The sequence below is a fragment of the Equus quagga genome, chromosome 16 (genome assembly GCF_021613505.1).
Source record: "Equus quagga isolate Etosha38 chromosome 16, UCLA_HA_Equagga_1.0, whole genome shotgun sequence".
Lineage (NCBI taxonomy): Eukaryota > Metazoa > Chordata > Mammalia > Perissodactyla > Equidae > Equus > Equus quagga.
The window spans coordinates 27,020,839-27,039,559 of record NC_060282.1 but is presented as its reverse complement, the minus strand read 5'-3'; the positions used below and the strand labels follow the sequence as shown (position 1 = coordinate 27,039,559).

Sequence of the window (18,721 nt, the reverse complement as noted above, 5' to 3'; positions counted from 1 at the left end):
AAGGGTCAGTTTTTCAGGGGCCTTAGCTTTGTGGTTATGTAACAAAGCTGAAGTCCCAACTCTACCATTAAAGCTGTCTGGCCTGTCACAAATCATTTCACTTCTGTGATCTTCAGTATGGGAGAGAAGGAAGGGTTTTATGAGGCCTAAAATAGCACTCTACGCAAATGGATGTTAGGCGGTGCTTTTGAGGGGAGAGAGAACAAAGGATTACCAGTGAATAAAAAGCCAAGTTGGAAGATGTGTGTAGTGGACTTTGTGAGACCACTGGTGTGCTGACAAATGCTTAATAACAAGCTCTCAAACAAACAAAACTGGTGAATGTATAAATCTATACATATGCTTTTATTAAAAAAAAATAACTTTTATTGCTATAAAGAGAGGTTGACAAGCTTTTTCTGAAAAGGATAGATAGTAAATATTTTAGGCTGTTGGGGGCATGATATCTCTGTTGCAACTACTCAATATTGCCATTATAGTACAAAAGGAGCCATAGACAATATGTACATGAGTGAACGTGGCTTTTTCCCAATAAATGTTTATTTACAGAAACAGATTTGAGGCCTGATTTGGCCTACAGACTATCATTTGTGAATCCCTGATTTAAGGGATGTGTAGCATGCAATTTGAAAATAGTAATAAAACATACAATATTCATTCTAGTAAATTTCATAGAGCTAATTGATTCTTACAAAATGCTTTCAGCGTTTTTGGCAGAACTTTTGTATCTGCAACTCATGACTGCAACTGACAAAAAAGAGTAGTTCCTAAGTGAATATTGCTTGATTTTTCCATGTTAATAAGTAAGATGAAAGTGAAACATCAAAAACAAACAATGTTATATCAGAACTTCACTGATTTGTAAATGACCCAAGTAACTTTGCTAAATTGAATAATAGTTTTCAAATACTAGAAAAGATATTTTCTCAATTTTTGTGCAATTCACAATAGCTACAGACACAACACGTTCCTACTTAAGTAAAGACAATGAGTAAAACAATAAATCAAGATTTGTAGTATTTTCCAAATTCTGCACTGAAATATTCCTACCATGACGAATATCAAGGTATCAGTGTGTCATCACTGAATGCAGAATTGGGAAGAAATGCACACCTGGACATAGTATTTCTACTATAGAGATACAATATACATAACTAACCTAAAAAGCACACGTAATAGTAAAAGTAACAAAATAATTAAGAAATGAAAAGCTGTTTGTATTACCTTTGTTTTTAATATAACTTAATTGTAAGTCAATTTAAGTATAATCTACTTCAATTTAATTTTTAATAATGGCTGTGTTTAACAACTAGCTCACAAAATTACTGAAAATTTAACAGTAGGCTCTCACAAGTGGTACTCCCAAAAACTTACACACAGGTTAGGAAAGATGCTTGAAAATAATACGTCTTAGAAAACAACATACAACAACAAATGACACATTAATAACTTTCTTATAATTCTAAAAGAATGTTACTATTCAAGTCCTTTAACTATCTAATTTTTCATAAATATAACATCAATTTTCCTAACTTGTCTTTCAGATTCTCAAAACCAATTTTGAGTTATTTTATTGGCTCTTCTCCATAATCATCCATTTAGTCTAGATTTTGCATAAGAAATAAGTCTTTAAACTACACAATACTAACTGTGGTAAAAAGATTGCTTGAATTTTATCCCTGCTATGTTCCTCTATTTAAACATAGTGCTCAGTCTTTTTCTGAAAGTAAAAACAAATGAATAAAAACACAGCTACAACAAAAACAAAAACAGTATTTCTGATTGGTATTCAGCTTTTGTCTTACCAGGCTGACAATGGAAAGTATTCATTGTTGACTATTTAGAGCCTACATAAAATAAACACCTTCTATGAATATTACCTGAAAGAATTAATTAAATTACATATTTTGAGTGAGGGTGTGAGAAGTTCAACATTCTTGCCTATTGAAAGGAACAGAACCAAAGAAGGATATATTCATGATTCCCAACCCTGCTGCTCATCAGACAATCTGGAAATCCTTATAAAAATCCATAAACCCAGATGCAGATCAACTAAAGCAGTTTTCCCCAGAGCTACTGAATCAGAAGACCTGGCAGTGGTACCAGGAATAAACTACCCACGGTCACGACATGATCATCTACTCTTGATACAAACTTCACTAGTGTGGTTATAAATAACTAAAGCAGTTTATGGAAAGAGGGAGGACTAGAGAAAGTGCGTGAATAAGCGAGCATCAGCCTGAATGGTGAGCTCCCAGAGAGGAAGGGTGTGTGTGTGTGTGTGTGTGTAGATGTAGATATAGACAAATACACACACACTTTTCTTTTATTGTTGCTGTTTTTGTTTGTCGGAATCCAATACAGTGATGTTACACAGTAAATGAAACCAGAAAAAAAGAATAAAGCTTTTTTCAAATCTTATGTAAAGATTAGAAGAGAATGTTATTCCAAAGAACATAGCCAATCCTACCACAAGAAAAACAATGCTTGGAAGTTCTCTCAGGCAAGGTGCAGAGAGTTCTATAACGGGCTATTTGTTTTACTTATTTCTTCTTATTTCCTAGTCTGAATGAAAGAAGAGAATCGACTCCACTAGGTTTCATATTGGAAAGCACTGGGATGGGGATGGTCTCTCACAGACTAGTTTGCAGTTAGGCACATGGCCTTCCATCCTCAGAGGACTTTGGGCTGCACCTCTTGAGAATTAATCGTTTGTCCATAGGAGGCTGCATCTGTCTGCTTGTGCATGCTTAACTGTGTCTGTGTCAGTAGGTATCTTTGAACTAATAGTTGTCCATAGGATTAATGGGAGGAATAAGGTAACAGATAAGCATTTTACATTTTACACAGGTGGAGAAATCATAAAGAAGACAGACTTGAAGTGTAAAAGCCCATCCCAACCTGTCTCTATAGAGCGCTTGCTGAAGTTATTTTAAAGTAATACTTTAGAATAAACTCCAGGAAAGACTATCATTAGGGGGATAATTGAATTGGTGTTTTTTCTATTGTAATATTTACTTTGGGAAACATATATATTCCAGAAAAGTTACCAAAAAAACTTAAAAAATTGCTGGAAATATAAATTTTCATCCTTTCACTCATGAAAGAAAAATCACTATTTAATAAAATACACTAAAGGGCCTTAAATTGAATTTTCCTGCCTTCCATTGTCTCGCACTATCACATCCCCTCATATTGCCACTTATTACTGAGGTCCTGTCATTCCTCAAGGTAACACATGTCACAAGTGCATATGACCTTACTCTAAATAAGTAAGACATTGGTCAGAAAGCACCCTGAGGAACACGGTAGGGCTATTTTTTTTAAAGGCATCACCTGTTATCCTAAATGAATTTTCCAAATAATAAACCTCACTCAGTATGGAAAAGTAATAGACAATTTTCAAGCATCGGAAAGAAAGAGGGGAGAACTATTTTAGGAATGGTCGTGGTAGGCATGGGGAAGCACTTCCTGACTTTCAACTCATAAACGCATGTTTATTGTTGTTGCTTATGCAATACAGATTAGCGGCTGGGTTTACACTTCTGCTCTATGTCTTGATACATTTTTTCCCCATAATCTGCAAAAACTAAGCACTGCCTCAATTCTATGTACAAGCATCCTTTTAATCTCAATGTTGACTCCAATTTAGCAAATAAAACATTTTAACAGGAAAATTCAAACAACGAACTAGAGATGGAAGAGATTTATAAAGTAAATTTCTGTTGCCTGTTGGGGAAAAATGCAAAAAACAGGAATGGCCCTAAATTAATACTAAAATTGTATACATCTAGGTGTACTGCAGGAAGCTTTTCCCATGTCCATACAAATCTTATAAGCACACAATACTGTTTGTGTTAAAGCATCATCAATTATCATCCAAATTACTTTCTTTTTAAAAGAAGAAAACAACCAACAGTCTTAAAATCACTGCTTAAACAAGAATGTCCTACCTCTACCAATCTGGGATATCATAATGTTTTTTGAAGATTTGTGAAAACAGAATTATGTTAAATTTCTTACCTGGCTTAAGGAAATCTTGACAATTAAGAAAAATACATGTAATTATTTAAAAAATATTTAAATGTGATTATATAGAAGTGTTTATTTTTACTCTAATAATAAATATAAGCTATATTTACCAAAAGACTTACTTTTCAAAATATGAAACTGTGAATATGGAAATATTTATTTGCCTAAAATTATATCTTTTACAAAAGTGGGACATTTGACTATTTCAAATTTTTTAAACAAATTAATTAATTTTACACTAAATTTTTATTATTAACAAAGTATATTTTTTCTTAAATAATTTATAGATATTGATTTGTTAGTTTTATATATTCATAAAATATGAATTTTTGTAGTCATAAATGCAAAGAATTATCCACATCAACAGATAAAAATATGTTATTTAATAGACATCAAAATAAAAACAAACTGCCACTATATTTCCAAAAGAAGTGACCATTCTTGTGTTAATTATGTTTTATATATAATATTTATTGAATATAAGACGTTTGGCATAAAAGTTCTTATTTTTATGTTACTGAAACTAAAATTTATGTAGCACAAAATAAAAATTTACTTATTATAAATAAACATTGGAAACAAAACATTCTACCTCAATGAAAATAGTAATAGGAAAATTGGAAATAATGTATAAAGTTATATCTATGAATGGTAGAATCAATTTATGGTTGATTATATATATATATATGTATTGACATATACTTAATAACTAGAAATGATCAAAATACAAGTATGTCTGAGTTCACCTACCTTAAGAACATCTCCTTGTGCTAAATGAAATGTTCTGGCTGAAATATTGATTCCCTTTCCTGCTTGAACCTGAATACTATAAATGCATTCATGGTTGTTTTCGTAGTTGAGTGGATAATTTGGAGAGAGCAAAATTCCTTCATTGTTTGTTGCAGACGCACCACATTCAGCTGCAGGTAAAACAGAATATTGAAGTACAGTTTAATAAAAAGCATCATTATTTTCAAGTAATGTAATGTATGGAAGTATAAATGCGTTTTATTTTAATTAGAGCCTAACAGGAAAACGATGTTCAGAATGTGTGTTGTGGATGATTCATTCACTCTCAAATAATGTATTAGAAGAAGGAACTGCTGCCCATGGACAGGACACTTGTACATAAATGGAAGTATACAATAATTTCAGTATCTCCCCCTCCCAGATGAAAGGACAGCATGGAAAAAGATGAGAGCAAAAGATTTTCAGGATGTATTTTAAGCTTGTAGATCTCTGATTAATTTATTACTTTTACTTTTATAATTTAATTATTTTAAAGTATTAAAAAAGGTAGAGAAATCAATTTTGTTTTAGAATGATTCTTATTGGATATTGTTATTTTTACCTTGTTTGAATTGGGTGCTTTTTCCTCCCAATAGTCAGCATTCCTCTGATCCAAGAACTTCAGTAACAAAACCAGAAATAAATACTACATTTCCTTTGAAAACTGCTAGAATAGGTAAAACCCAGTAACCAATAATTATAACAAACTGTATACCTTTCGAAATTGTATCATCTTTCTCAGTTTAAAAGACAGAATGAATTAGGGCATTATCATAATCAGTATATGGTACTGCTGACACTCCAGGACTAATTTTGCAGAATTTGAGGAAGCGTCTAACCTCTTAGAGAAAATTGAAAATTTTTCTGTTTTTTTCAAATGTAATTTTAATTTATTACTTTCTAAACCTTGTAGCAATACTGCAATATCAAAGTTCTTATAATTCCCAAACATGTTCCTTATGTCTCAGAAATTCACTAAACTCAGTTTCCTACCTTATCTAATAACTTGCTTCATATTAGCATATAATAGGCCAGAGAGTCATATTTTTCAAAGGTTTAACTGAACAGAAAATAAAGCAAGTTATTATTTTTCCAAAAAATAAGATTTTAAAAATAATGATTCATGAAAACAGTCATAGAAAGTATACAACAAGGTGGAGGATAATGAATTGCTTTACCTTTTAAATGCTTAAACATTAACAAAAATAAGGCAAAAGTAAAAAGTCTAATGAGGAAGTGAAAATGATCAGTCTGGAGCAGTCAGTATAATATCGAAATAGTGTGAAATATAATAAAAACTAATGATGTGACGTTTACAATCAACCAGTCACATGAAGAAGTGTTACCCAAAAGAGTTCCTCCAAGTTCTTTTAAAGGAAAAAAAAAAAAAACCTCACAGACTCCCAATATTGACTTAAATTACTTTTATTTTGTTACTTAAATATGTTCAACATAAAAATAAATGTCCTTATGCTTTCAGCTGTATACAATTATAAAACCAAAACAGGTTTACAAATACACGAAAAAAACTATAAAAATAATGAAATTTAAAATAGCAAAGTGTATCTAATGTGGCAAAAGATTTTGTTTTCCTGAAATTAAATTGCCATTGGCAATGTGAATAAGGAACCAGCTGCTAGAGTACAGACTTTTGGAGTTCGCTATGCCTTGAATTACACTATGCTGTGTAATGATTCAGTTCTCCATAATTTTTCCCCTCTCTGAACTGCTGAGAAAATTTCATCTGTATAGTACAACATGATGCCATGTGTTCTTCACTTAGCGGAAAAGAATCATTTATGTTTTAAATATGCCTCATTTCCTTCTCACAACCTTGTTAGAATTCAGGTATGCTTGTGGGAGCATGAAGACAAGTGTATCAGATCATTCAGATGATCCAGAATGCGTATATATTTTTATCAGTTGGATTATTTATTAGAGAATGAAAACAGTTTTAAATTGTTATATAGTATCATGGAGTTTTGAGAATATGTTCTTGGGTGCCAGCTTGCAAAACACTGATACATTGATTAAGAGCTCAGGCTTTAAAATTCAGAGATCTAGTTTTCAAAATTAAGCTTTATCTCCTATCTATGTGGCTGTGTCAAGTTATTCATTCTTTCTAAGCCTGAATATTGTTATTATTACAATGGAAGTAATAATACTCTCCTCAGCGGGATGTTTTCTTCGTGTGTTGTGTGAGTTGATAATTTATGTAGATAATATATGTAGAGCATTTAGTACAGGACTGGCATACAACAAGCGCTCAATAAATTAAAGCTATCATTATGAATATTTTGAGTATAAATACCAATGGTGGCATCATGTCATACACACAGAAAAAGAGTTTAGGATATTTATATTGCCCCCAATGTGACTAGCCAGATGTAGAAAGATATTTATGTGTGAAAAGCCAGAGGACTCTTCCTAATTTTGAAGAATCATTTATGATATTAAAATTATTTTAACAACTTGTTTAAACTGAGCAAAACACAATCTCCCTGCCTCCTCCCAAAAAAAGCCAAGTAATAAGTTACTTCAACTAACCTTTAAAATACACTAATAATTTATTAAGTTCCAACATCTGAATAGGTGGTAAAGTGCCTTCTGCCATGAACATTATTGGGTTTATACTGTATAGTTTAAAGGAGATTTGCTTTTATATGAAAAAATAATCTGTTTTGTTATATTTTAATATTTCAGTTGGTTTAAAATGGCTATAAATGATTTTCTACTTGGTGAAACAAAATCAGGACTTAAACCAGAATGGAAGAATTAAGGGGAAAAAAAGGGATTAAACTAGCACCTTTCTCATTTAATCAGGACTGACTATAAACTGTGGGGCCCAGTGCAAAACGCAAATGCACTGCCCCTTGTTGAACACGTATTAAGAATTTCAAGAGAGCAATAGAGCAGTAAACCAAGCATGAGGCCCTTCTTAGCATGTAGCCCTGTGCGATTACATGAGTTTCACATCTAGCAAGCCAACTCTGCATTTATTCCTCACAAAAACTCTACAAGGTAAAACTTGTTTTCTCTAGTTTTATAGATGAAGATTCTAAAGTCCGCTTTCTTGCCAAAATCAAAAAAATAATGTGCATCAGAGCTGAGATTTACACTGGGATTTTCATCTGTCGTTGCCCATGGTGTTAAAAGTGTAAATACAGAATTTCTCTTTCAGATCAAAATAATTTTTTAGTGTTCAGGAGGCGCCATTAATAATTATCCCACACAACAGGTGCAAATAGAGACTATCCTAGATAAACTGGTACATAAGGTTGCTTTTTTCTTTGTGGTTTAACTGCTGCACACATTACTTAAGGACATTCTGTGTGGGCCAGGGCATGTCCTGGAGGTCAGAACATATCCATCCCACATTAATTTATAAATCTATATTCCACTATACATAATTATTAACATTCAGAATGATTATTTCCTATCTTGAAAGAAGATCTTGAAGCATAAAAAATTAAAATCTGTTCAGAATGTTATATATATAGGAAAACGAACAAATTTATTTTTTCAATAATGTTTTAGTAAAATAAAATTTCCTACTAGCAATAAGTTAAGGAGGAACTTATTTAACCACAATGCTAAACTCTAGAAGCTACGTGATTAATAAAGAATTCATTTTTACAAGGAATCTCATCTTTGGTTTTATCTTTGAAGTTAAAATATACTCAACACTGGCGTCCCAGCATTCAGTGTAGGACTAACATTTGCCCTGTGCAAGCTTGCTTTCCGCACTTTGGCTACAGCAGTCTTGCTTGCCAACTGGAATTGAACAGGATCTAATGTTGAAATTAACAACAAACTTTGCACAGTTTGACCATATGCCCATGTCTAGCAATGAACATACTTCTATCTCTGTTGTGTAATAAGCTAATATGATGATATTTTCGAAGTGCAAATCTGATCCTGTACTTTCCTGTACTTTTTGTCTAAAATAGACTTACCCTGAACAAGTCAAAGTCCACAGAATATCATACAAGGCCATCTACAATGTGAACTCAGTCTGCCTTTCTAGCTATTACCCGTCATTCTCTCCCACAGGCCATGTAAATCAGTTATCCTGAACTACTGGCCCTTTGCCACAGTCTCACACTCTGAGCCTTTGTACACGCTGTTTTCTCCGCATTGAGGCGCTACCTCTAGTCCCAAGAGATGTGATTTTAGGCCCAAATAAAGAAGAAAATGACTTGATATGGAATTATACTGTTATGGTTCCTTCCAGCATCAGGTGGCTGTGATGGTGTATGAAATGAATGAAATTTTTTCACACTGAAGTAACAGGGACAAGTCTCACCAATAACAGTCATGGCTGCAATGTTCACGAATGTCTAAAAACAACACCCTAACTACAACATTTTCATTGCATATGACATGAATATCACAGAAAGTTTTCATAAAGCATATTTAAAAATAAGAAGATGTAAGTATTGGCAAACTGTGATTAAGTATACTTAAAATACGTTAAAATTAACTGAGAAAAAGACCTAGCAGCAGAACAGCTAGCCCCAAGAGAGGAGAAGGATAGTTAGTTTATCCTAGCAAGATAAGGTTTTTAAATAAAGAAACATCAACTACACAGGAAAGAGGAGTTTGAGTAAAGGAAGTTCTAGAAATTCAAGTGGGAAAGATGAGTTGAAAATAGTCATCATCCCCCAGCCATAGTGACATTTATGAACAGTATGCAGCTGTCACTGAACAAACACAAATCTGTGACTCACCACATCAGGGCAAGGCCAGGGTTTTCAGGCAGGCGCTGTAGTGAATTGCATATATGGTGTAACATATGTATGGGAAACATTTGTCATGATAAAAGCAAAGCTATAGGTCATTCTAATATACACCATTAATATATTTACTTAACAGGATACCTTGGTAGAGAATGTATACTAAGATATTTAAAGTGGCTAAAGGCAGATAATGGTACGCTTTAATTAGAAAAAACATATTGATTGATTCATTTAATAAGTATTTATTAAGTCCTTATTACATTCTGGGCATGGGAGATACAGAGTTGAAACACTCATAGAACTTACTTTCCAGCAGAAAAGACAGATGTTTACTACATAATCATTCAAATAAGTGCATAGTATGTGGAAATATATAACTGGGAGCCCTTACCTGTTCTGAATGAAGCCAAGACTTCTCTGAAGGGCTGAAATTAGTAAATTAAGGAGAAGGGAGAAGGCAGATTGAGGAGGGGGGAAGTATTCCAAACAGAAGGAACATTTCTGAAAACATTACGGGGGGCACGGTAAGAGGTTCTGGGGACTGAAGGACCCAGTATGGGAGAGGTTTTACTTGTACAAGGTTGATCTAGAGGTAAGTCCCTTGGGATGAGGGTTTCTTTTGTATTTTTTCTCGTATGGTAAGAAAAAATTGTTTGTTTGTTTCTTTTTAGGTGTGTAAGAAAGTAGATGTCACTTGGACGAGCTGCTTATTGTTTTTGTGGCAAGGGAATACTACAGACTTTACTGCTTGGCAAGTTAGCTGCAGAAGATGAAGACTGGAGGAGAAACTTGAATGACCTACATTCATAAAATATTTTTTTTGTGATTTGGGGTCGGAAAACTATTGCTTCCTGAAGGAGCTGCAATGTTTTCTGGAAGTGAGGTAAGCACACTTTTCCCTACCTTAACATAAGCCCAGCACCTTGTTTCCCTCATACTTTGTTCTAGAATGAATTTTATGTTCTTGATAACTGATGTCAGTAACTTATAAAGTCTAAGTCTGTTAATACAGATTTCCTACAAAACAATCAATGTTAAAGCATTAATAAGCGATAATGTCTCCTCTCTCTGATTTGAACTGGGAGGTCATCTTTAAATCACAGGAATTAATAATATGAACATATTACATAATTTAGCAGGATATTAAGAAAATATTTTTGGAGAACAGACCTTCTTTATAGAATATAAATATTTTTATATTTATAGAATACAAATATTTTCTGTGAATCTTCAATCCTCATACTATATTATGATACTTTTATTTTGTGAAAAACAAATCCTATTCATATAAAATATTTTTATTTAAGCATGCAGATTAAGAAATCTATTCAAGTTACCAATACGAAATCCTTTGCTGAGTTGAAAATAACATGTTGATAAATGTGGCCTTGGCTGGATTGGAGCAGGAGCGATATGTGCACTGGAATCTGGTGATAAGAGTCACCGCTACAGTGAGGAATTCACTAGAGCAGGGATCCATTGAATTTCACTTTTTTCTACTTACTGAAAAACAGGTCAGCCCATGCATCATCAATCTCCATTACTGGGGGAGGAAAATCTGGTAGCATCTATTGTGTGCACACAGTCATATATTTCCAGATAAACCAGTAAAATGCTTTTCAGTAATTTGGCTGGGAAATTTGAAAAATGTCTATGATCAGTGAAGTTTGCAGTTATTTTTAAGAATTTGCATTGCAACTGAATCTCGTCTTTTATGCTATTTTGATAGCACAATGGGTTATTTTAAAATTGTTTGTGGAAGTAGTTAAAATAAACTTCACTTGGATTATTCAAAAAACTTAGAAAGTTTTCAAACCTAAACATATGGTATGCTAAGTCAAGTAAAGTGCAGCATCAAGTAGAAATACATTTTTATACGTTTAATTATTACCAGAGGAAAATTAATGGTAATATATGACTGTGTTCATATAAGAGGCTGTGGTGGGGGCATTCAAACTGTCAAATCCAAATCAACTATTCTTTTTCGTCATAAGTGTGAATTTACCTATTTGGGGTTTTGTTTGTGTGTTTGTTTTCAGTTTTTATCAACTAATGGAGTCCATTACGTTCCAAATCTAATTTCTACCATGTTTCATCAAATTAAGACGCCATTGATTGTAAGAGGCACCATTATTTTATGTCTCTAAAAAAACAAAAAAGTTGTCAATAATCTATGATAATCATTGATTATGAGACATACCAATTTCAGAGATATTGTTTTTTTGAAAGAAGCATCTAAACATTGTAATAATCTATGATAATCATTGATTATGAGACATACCAATTTCAGAGATATTGTTTTTTTGAAAGAAGCATCTAAACATTGTAATATATGATAAAATGTATTAATAAGATTGAACGCATTTAGAAGTACTTCTCCTAATATGCCTTTATGACTTGGCAATATCAACAACACATTTGTTCTTTACAAATATTTTGTCAAAGAAAATTTTTTCTCAAACAGGTATTTAAATAGTCCTTGGATTTTCAGAAGAGGGTGAAAATTAGAGGACAGAGAGAGAGATTGATTTTCTTATGCCACTACTGAAAATCTGCAAGCCCACTAGTATTACTTGTATGAAGTCTGGTTTTTCCCTTCCCTTTGTTGTTTTTAGACGACAGTGACACACAACTGACTTTCTCTTCCCAGTCTCTCCAAATACAATGCACGTATGTATCCAAGCGCAAACCGTGCTTGTTAAAGTTATTTACAAATCAGGAGTTTCTGAAAAAGTTTTCACTGGAAGAATTTAATTTGGAATTTGTTATTTTTCTCCTTAAAAATTTATTTTTAGGGCTGGCCTGGTGGCGTAGTGGTTAAGTTCGCACATTGCGCTTCAGTAGCCCGGGCTTCCTGGGTTCAGACCTATACACTGCTCAACAAGTCATGCTGCGGGAGCATCCTACATACCAAATAGAGGAAGACTGGCACAGATGGTAGCTCAGGGCTAAACTTCTTCAAGCAAAAAAAGGAGGAAGATTGGCAACAGATGTTAGGACAGGGTGACTCTTCCTCACCAAAAAAAAAAAAAAAGTTATTTTAAAAGTATTTTCTATAATCATTTTTACCATGAAAAATCACAATAATCATTATCACTATGCAGAATTTTTTTATGAATTGCAGTCCTAATTGAAGAGCATCAGTTCAAAACATTTTTTTGTCAAATATACAATTTTCTGTTAGCATGAAGGATTTCCTGTAACCTGATATTGTCCTTTCATGCTTTCTTCCATAAACAGTTATTGAGTGTCTATTGTGCTAAGTTTATTTATTCAGTAAAATTAATATTATTAACAATAATTCCCTATGGATATACTAGGTACTATGTTAGATCTTGAGGATAAGGTCCTTGTCCTCATGCGATGTGTTGTATAGAAGAGAGACAGACATGGAAACTGATACATACACTAATGTGTAACCTGTAGTATGATACAAGTTTGTGCAATGGCCTGGGATGGCAAAAATGAGGAAATAAAACATTTTTAAAGGAGCAGTAAGACAATAATGTCAGGGAAGATTTCATTGAATAGGTTACCCTTGATCTGGGTCAAAGAATTATTTCCAAAGGTAAGCAAAATACATGAAACAGAGATTTCAGGCAGAGGAAACTGCTTGAATGAAAGCCCCAATGGCTAAACTACACTGACACGGTTAGGAGAACTAGTAGTTCATATGTCATTCTAAGAAATTCAGACTTTATCATGTAGGCACTGGGGATCCATCAAAGAATTTTATGAAGAGAAAGAGATGATCAGATCTGAGAAACCCATTAGGGTTGCTCTATCAGGAGTGGATTATAGCCCTGTGTTCCTAGAGGGGGGAAAAACCTAGAGAAGATTATTGTAGTGTGTCAAACAGGAGACAGTGAGAGCTTTAACTAAAGTGATGGAGGAAGAGACCAAAGGTAAAAGTTATGGAACTTGGAGACTAGTTGGATGTAGGGGAATAAAAGAGAGGGAAGGGTAGAGAAGACAGGAGGTGGAGTGGCTTTGAGCATGTTGATGAACTGTTTTTGTACATGATGAATTCAGTATACTTGTGGGATGTTAGGCAGAGAAGTCCACTAAGCAGCCAGGCATATTTGTAGTCACGGGTTTGCCATTTTAAGCCACAGACAAAAGGATCTATCCAGAGAACACACAGGGATTGAGAAGAAAAACAAACTAGGACCCGAATCCATGGAGCATCAGAATTCAAAGAAGGTAGTATCATGGAAGAGTAGGAAGGTGATATTTTCAAGAAAAAACTTGTCAGCAGTGTTAAATGTCAGGGAGAGTTAAATACTAAGAGCTCACTGCTTTGGGTAATTAAGAGGTTGGGCAGAAAAAGAGTAAGACCCTGTCTTTAATGATATTGGCTATAAAGGAAGGTAGAGAGAGACAGGATAGCCAGCGGTGGCAAAGGTTTGAAGGAAGGGTTTTTGTTGTTGATGTTTGTGATTGTTGTTGTTTTGTTTTGTTTTTTGGACAGTCATGAATTTAAAAAAGATTTATAGGTGTTTATATTTTAATAGTATAGAGATGGAGGCTAAGCAAGACTTTCAAAGGTATCTCTGATTGTGAAGACCTAACAGTCTAGTGTCCTAAAACTAAACTAATGAAGTCATTTGGGAAAATCTGTGTGATTTTTAATGTGATAGCTAAAGACACAGATTTAAACCCCACATACACTATGATTACTACTATGGAATAACAAACATATGAGAAAAAGTGCTACAAGAATACAGCAACAAATTCTACAGTAGTTTTCAGATAAATGACTTATTATTTAAAAATTCAGTGAGAAAATGTGATCATTGTGCTCAGAATAGATTATTTTGTTTTTACTATTTTTTGAAGATTGCAAAGTGGGCTTGGATTCTTATTAGTTTATAATAAGACTTTTAGAACATGTATGTTATCCTTTGACTAGTTCGTTTAACTCAACTGGTAAAATAATAGTACTATAAAAATTATTGGTGTTGTGTCAAACATGTTTGTACACAAATACTCCTACCCCTTTTAAAGATAGTTTTATAAATTGTTATGAGGCAAAAGAAAATCCCTTACATAATAGTAATGTTTTTATAGTTCCTAGTGAACTACTTCAGTGAAGAGAACCAAATTGTAGCGGCAAGTACTCAGGAGAGGAAGGCTACATCTAATAATATTTCTCAAATCCCAAGATTCTAATGTACTTTTCTAGACCCTGTAAAAGCCTAATAAATACTCTTAATTCAATAACAAGGCAACAGGGATACTAAGAATAAAAGAAATTCATTATTCTTGGAATGAAAGTATAAGAAGTAGTAATTGTAGAAAACAAGAACAAAATATAATTCTTTCATCTAATAGAATTTAATTACTCTGCATGTTATAAGCAAAGCTCCATATACTAGGGGGATATAAACAATAACAATAGTTAACAGTATTTGTTAAGTGCTTACTCTCCTAAGCACTTTATTTGCACTTCTCAGTGAAGTAAGCCTGTGTTTCTGAAGAAGAATTTGAAGACAGGAGTGGCTGAGTAAGCTACCCAAGATCTCAAAATTGGTGAAGACTCAAACTCAGATCTGTCTGTCTCCGGACCCCATATTCTTAACCCCTACTTGATGTTTCCACTGAGAGACGAATAAGATACAAATCACAAAATAAAAGAACTTCACTTTCACAGGAAGATAGGAACTGAGGTAAATTACTCTGCTGCAAAGTAGAAGGTTTAAGAGAAGAACAGAGAGTGTTTACAGTTTAAAGGTGAGAGAAATTGTTTCTTAAAAAGTCAGAGAAGGTTTCATCAAGAAGGTTGTCTTTTGTTTGCACTTTAAAGCATGGTGAAATTCTGGTGACTTGAGAAGAGGAAGAGAAGTTTGAGGGGGAAGGAAGACAATTCCATTGAAGAAAACTATCAATTTTCCTGATAGTGAGGAAGAAAGGAAAGGCAAGAGTAACTTTTACTTTTACTTAGTCCAACAGGTATTTTTATATATTGTCTCTTCCAACTTCACAACAGCAATGGAAATCTGCTCTCAGCAACGAGTTGATTAAATACTTAATACTAAACTTAATCTTAAACCAGAGATTTCAGGGATGTTCAAAACATATTTCCTGCTCAGAGATTAAAATACAATATCTTTCATCTAAAAAAGTCTCAGATTAAGCGTAAGCCTAACAAGGTTCTCTACTGGGACAGGAAAAGAAAAGAAGTAGGAGAAGGGAGCAGTTAGCTGCTTCTTTGTGCATTTTCCTCCTCATTCATCTGTATTCTTTAGTGTGAGCACTGTCTCTCTAATATTTTTAATGGAAGGATAAGAAAGCAAATAAGGCACATGTAGTTTCTAAATATCATGGTGATTTCTATGATATTGAGAGCTCCCTAATAATTAAATGATCCAAATGTTATAGTAAGTAAACTTTTTAAAACACATAAAAGAGCATGTTTAAAAAGGGAAGTTAATAATATAATGAATGTATAAAGAATATGTTAGCTAAGTTAAAGTATTGGTAAAAACAAAACCAAAAAGCCAGTTACTTTATGGGAAATAAAATCTCCATTAAGCAAATCTTGTCATTTAAGCAGGATTATTGATTCACATTTCATCACATACATAAAATAAAAATTATTTTCAGCTGAAGATCACAATTATTTATTCCCGTGTTTTTGGGTGGAGGTAAGGGCAGCAAGGGTTTACCACAGTTCTCTTAGTAAATATTCAAAAAGTCCAGGATTCTTAAGAACTGTTTCCAATGCTCATCTCCACAAATATAATCATAATTAAGTTTGGCATTTACTATAAAGAATTTCTGGCATGATTTGCTAATCCTGCTGTTTGCTCTAAGTTTAGGCCTTTATAAGTCGAAGGATGGCCCTGTTTGTCACACTTCAAGAAACATTGTGAAGGAGCCTCAGCAAAAAGCAAAGGAATGTTTTGGCCTCTTAGACTCCCTGACCTTTGAATAACATGGGTAAAAATCTCAATTCTCTGATAGTTCCCTAGTCACCATCATCAAATATGAAATGGTAGTGGTCAACATGAGACGTTCTCAGCTGTTTGAAATCCAAGTTGCTCTTTTTGCCATTTCTTCCCTTTTCACCAGTAATAAAGAACAATTATATAATATGATCTAATTAACCAAATAAATAAGTGGCCAAAGGCCATTTGACTAATGACTTTGCAGCTGTGCAGAAATGATAAAACACATCTCCTTCAAGTCCCTCAAAAAAAAAAAAAAGAAAAGGAGGAAAGTCCCTATGTCTGATTGCGATCTCATCAGCTGAGCGTTATCTTCTGATTCTCATCTCTTAGCTACACTCTGGACATTTAAGGGGGTGAACTTCAGGCCCTGAGTCTATTGAGCCTGCAATGGTGGCCCTCTCTTTGGCCAATATATGAAAGGTCATGGTTTAATTCAGGGAGAGGCCTCATGCTTTCCTCCTCAAACTGCATGAAAATGCATCACACTAAGTATTTAATAATTATATCCATATACTGTAAAGTAACTATAAATAATTCTTGGAAAATGTGGCATTTTAGATGAGTTTTAAAGATGTCAGACAACTTATGGATTGAAACAGTTTTTGCAAATTAAATATATTAAGAGAAACAATCAACATTCTAACAATTTAATAATTTCTAAATAACTCTTCAAAATGGGAAGTTTTAACTCAACTTCTAAATTTCCATGGAGATGGAATGACTGAAGAATGCCACTCAAAATGCAAATAACCCTTAATTTTACATCTGTTAATACAAAAATCAAGAGCTTCTGGTGGCTTAAAACCTTTTCAAGAATTCCTTATGGGAAGCACAGGGAATATTTACATTCTATGGAGTGTACCAAATTAACCCGAAGAAACAAACCATCTTGGGTTTTGCCACTTTAGTTTGCTAATCAGTTAGTGTCTTCTTTATATTAACAGCAAAAAGACAGAAAAAAAAATCTCTTCAGAAAAGAGAAGTCCAATTTTGAATAGGCACTTAGGATTCCACACACACATACAAAAATTCCAGAAATTTAAAAATAATTCAAACAATCAGAAGCAAGATAGCTAAGTATTGATAGTGCCAGCTGTATGTTTTGTTCCAAGGCATGATCCTTAACAGACTACTGGCTTTGGAGACGGCGTTTCCATTCAAACCAGAAATGAATCGTTGGTATTAGTGTAGCATTTGTGCTGGCAACAACACATGTTGAGTCATTTTATACTCCCATGACAGATTCTAGCTAATGATATTAAATTCAAACATGCCTTCCTGTGTCTGTTGGACAACAAGACTACATATGGAATATATAATTTGTCAATATAAAACATAATAAATTCATATTTCATTTAAGTGACAGAAATCTAAGTACTTAAAATATAGCACCTTAAATTAAAATGTTACATTTTAAATATATGATACATGAATAGAAATTCTAGTACATAGAAGGCACTCTGTTATTTGCTAGGAGTAGAGAAGACTGAAATAAACAGTTATATTAAATGATAAATTGCTTTGGGACGTACTAAGTGCTATAAAAGCAAATATGAACAAGTTTAGTAGGAGCACTGTGAATGGAATAACCAATTTTGCCTGTGGAAGTTGAGGAAAGCCCTGTGAAACTTAATCAGGTCTTGAAGGCATGAAGCACAATCTGCTAAAACAATTGTACAATGCCTTTGGTTTTCCTAAGAAATATCTCATCTCGTTATGTTACTCACATTCTTAAGAGGCATGGCCAATCATGTATAACAGAAATATAAATATTGAAGTTTTAGTTAAAGAGACTCAGGCCTGTATGAGTGTGAATGAGAAACAATTCCACTTCCCTGGTCTTCAACCCATCAGTTTCTCAGAAACACTGGATGAGTTGAAGATTCCTTGAAGATCTTTCACCCTGTATGGTAGCTGTACATTTTCTGTCTTGTATCCTAATGGGGTGTAACTAAGAAATTTTAGGAATTTAAGGGATACATTGCAGCATGAGGCAACATGCCAGGAGATTATAAATCACAGGACAAGCTGGAGAGCCACAACTAGCCCCTCCTGACTTCTCCATAGCAACACTGCTGATTCTAAAGCAGATGAGTTAGAGGCAGTGTTGGGGATCAGTATTCTTTTGAAAAAAATTATAAAAGAGGGACAAACATATTGTGATCCTGCAATATATATTTTTAGACAGTCCAATTATAAATATTTTTT

The 18,721-nt window shown here is 33.5% G+C and overlaps 1 protein-coding gene across 1 annotated transcript in view; it reads right to left on the bottom strand.

Annotated features, from left to right (window-relative positions):
• The window catches only part of CSMD3 (CUB and Sushi multiple domains 3), a 1,175,747-nt gene that overhangs the window by 312,124 nt on the left and 844,902 nt on the right, over window positions 1-18,721 (bottom strand). The window contains exon 23 of the mRNA XM_046642300.1: window positions 4,783-4,952. Coding sequence (XP_046498256.1) covers window positions 4,783-4,952 — 170 coding nt within the window. The remainder of the gene's footprint in view (window positions 1-4,782; window positions 4,953-18,721) is intronic.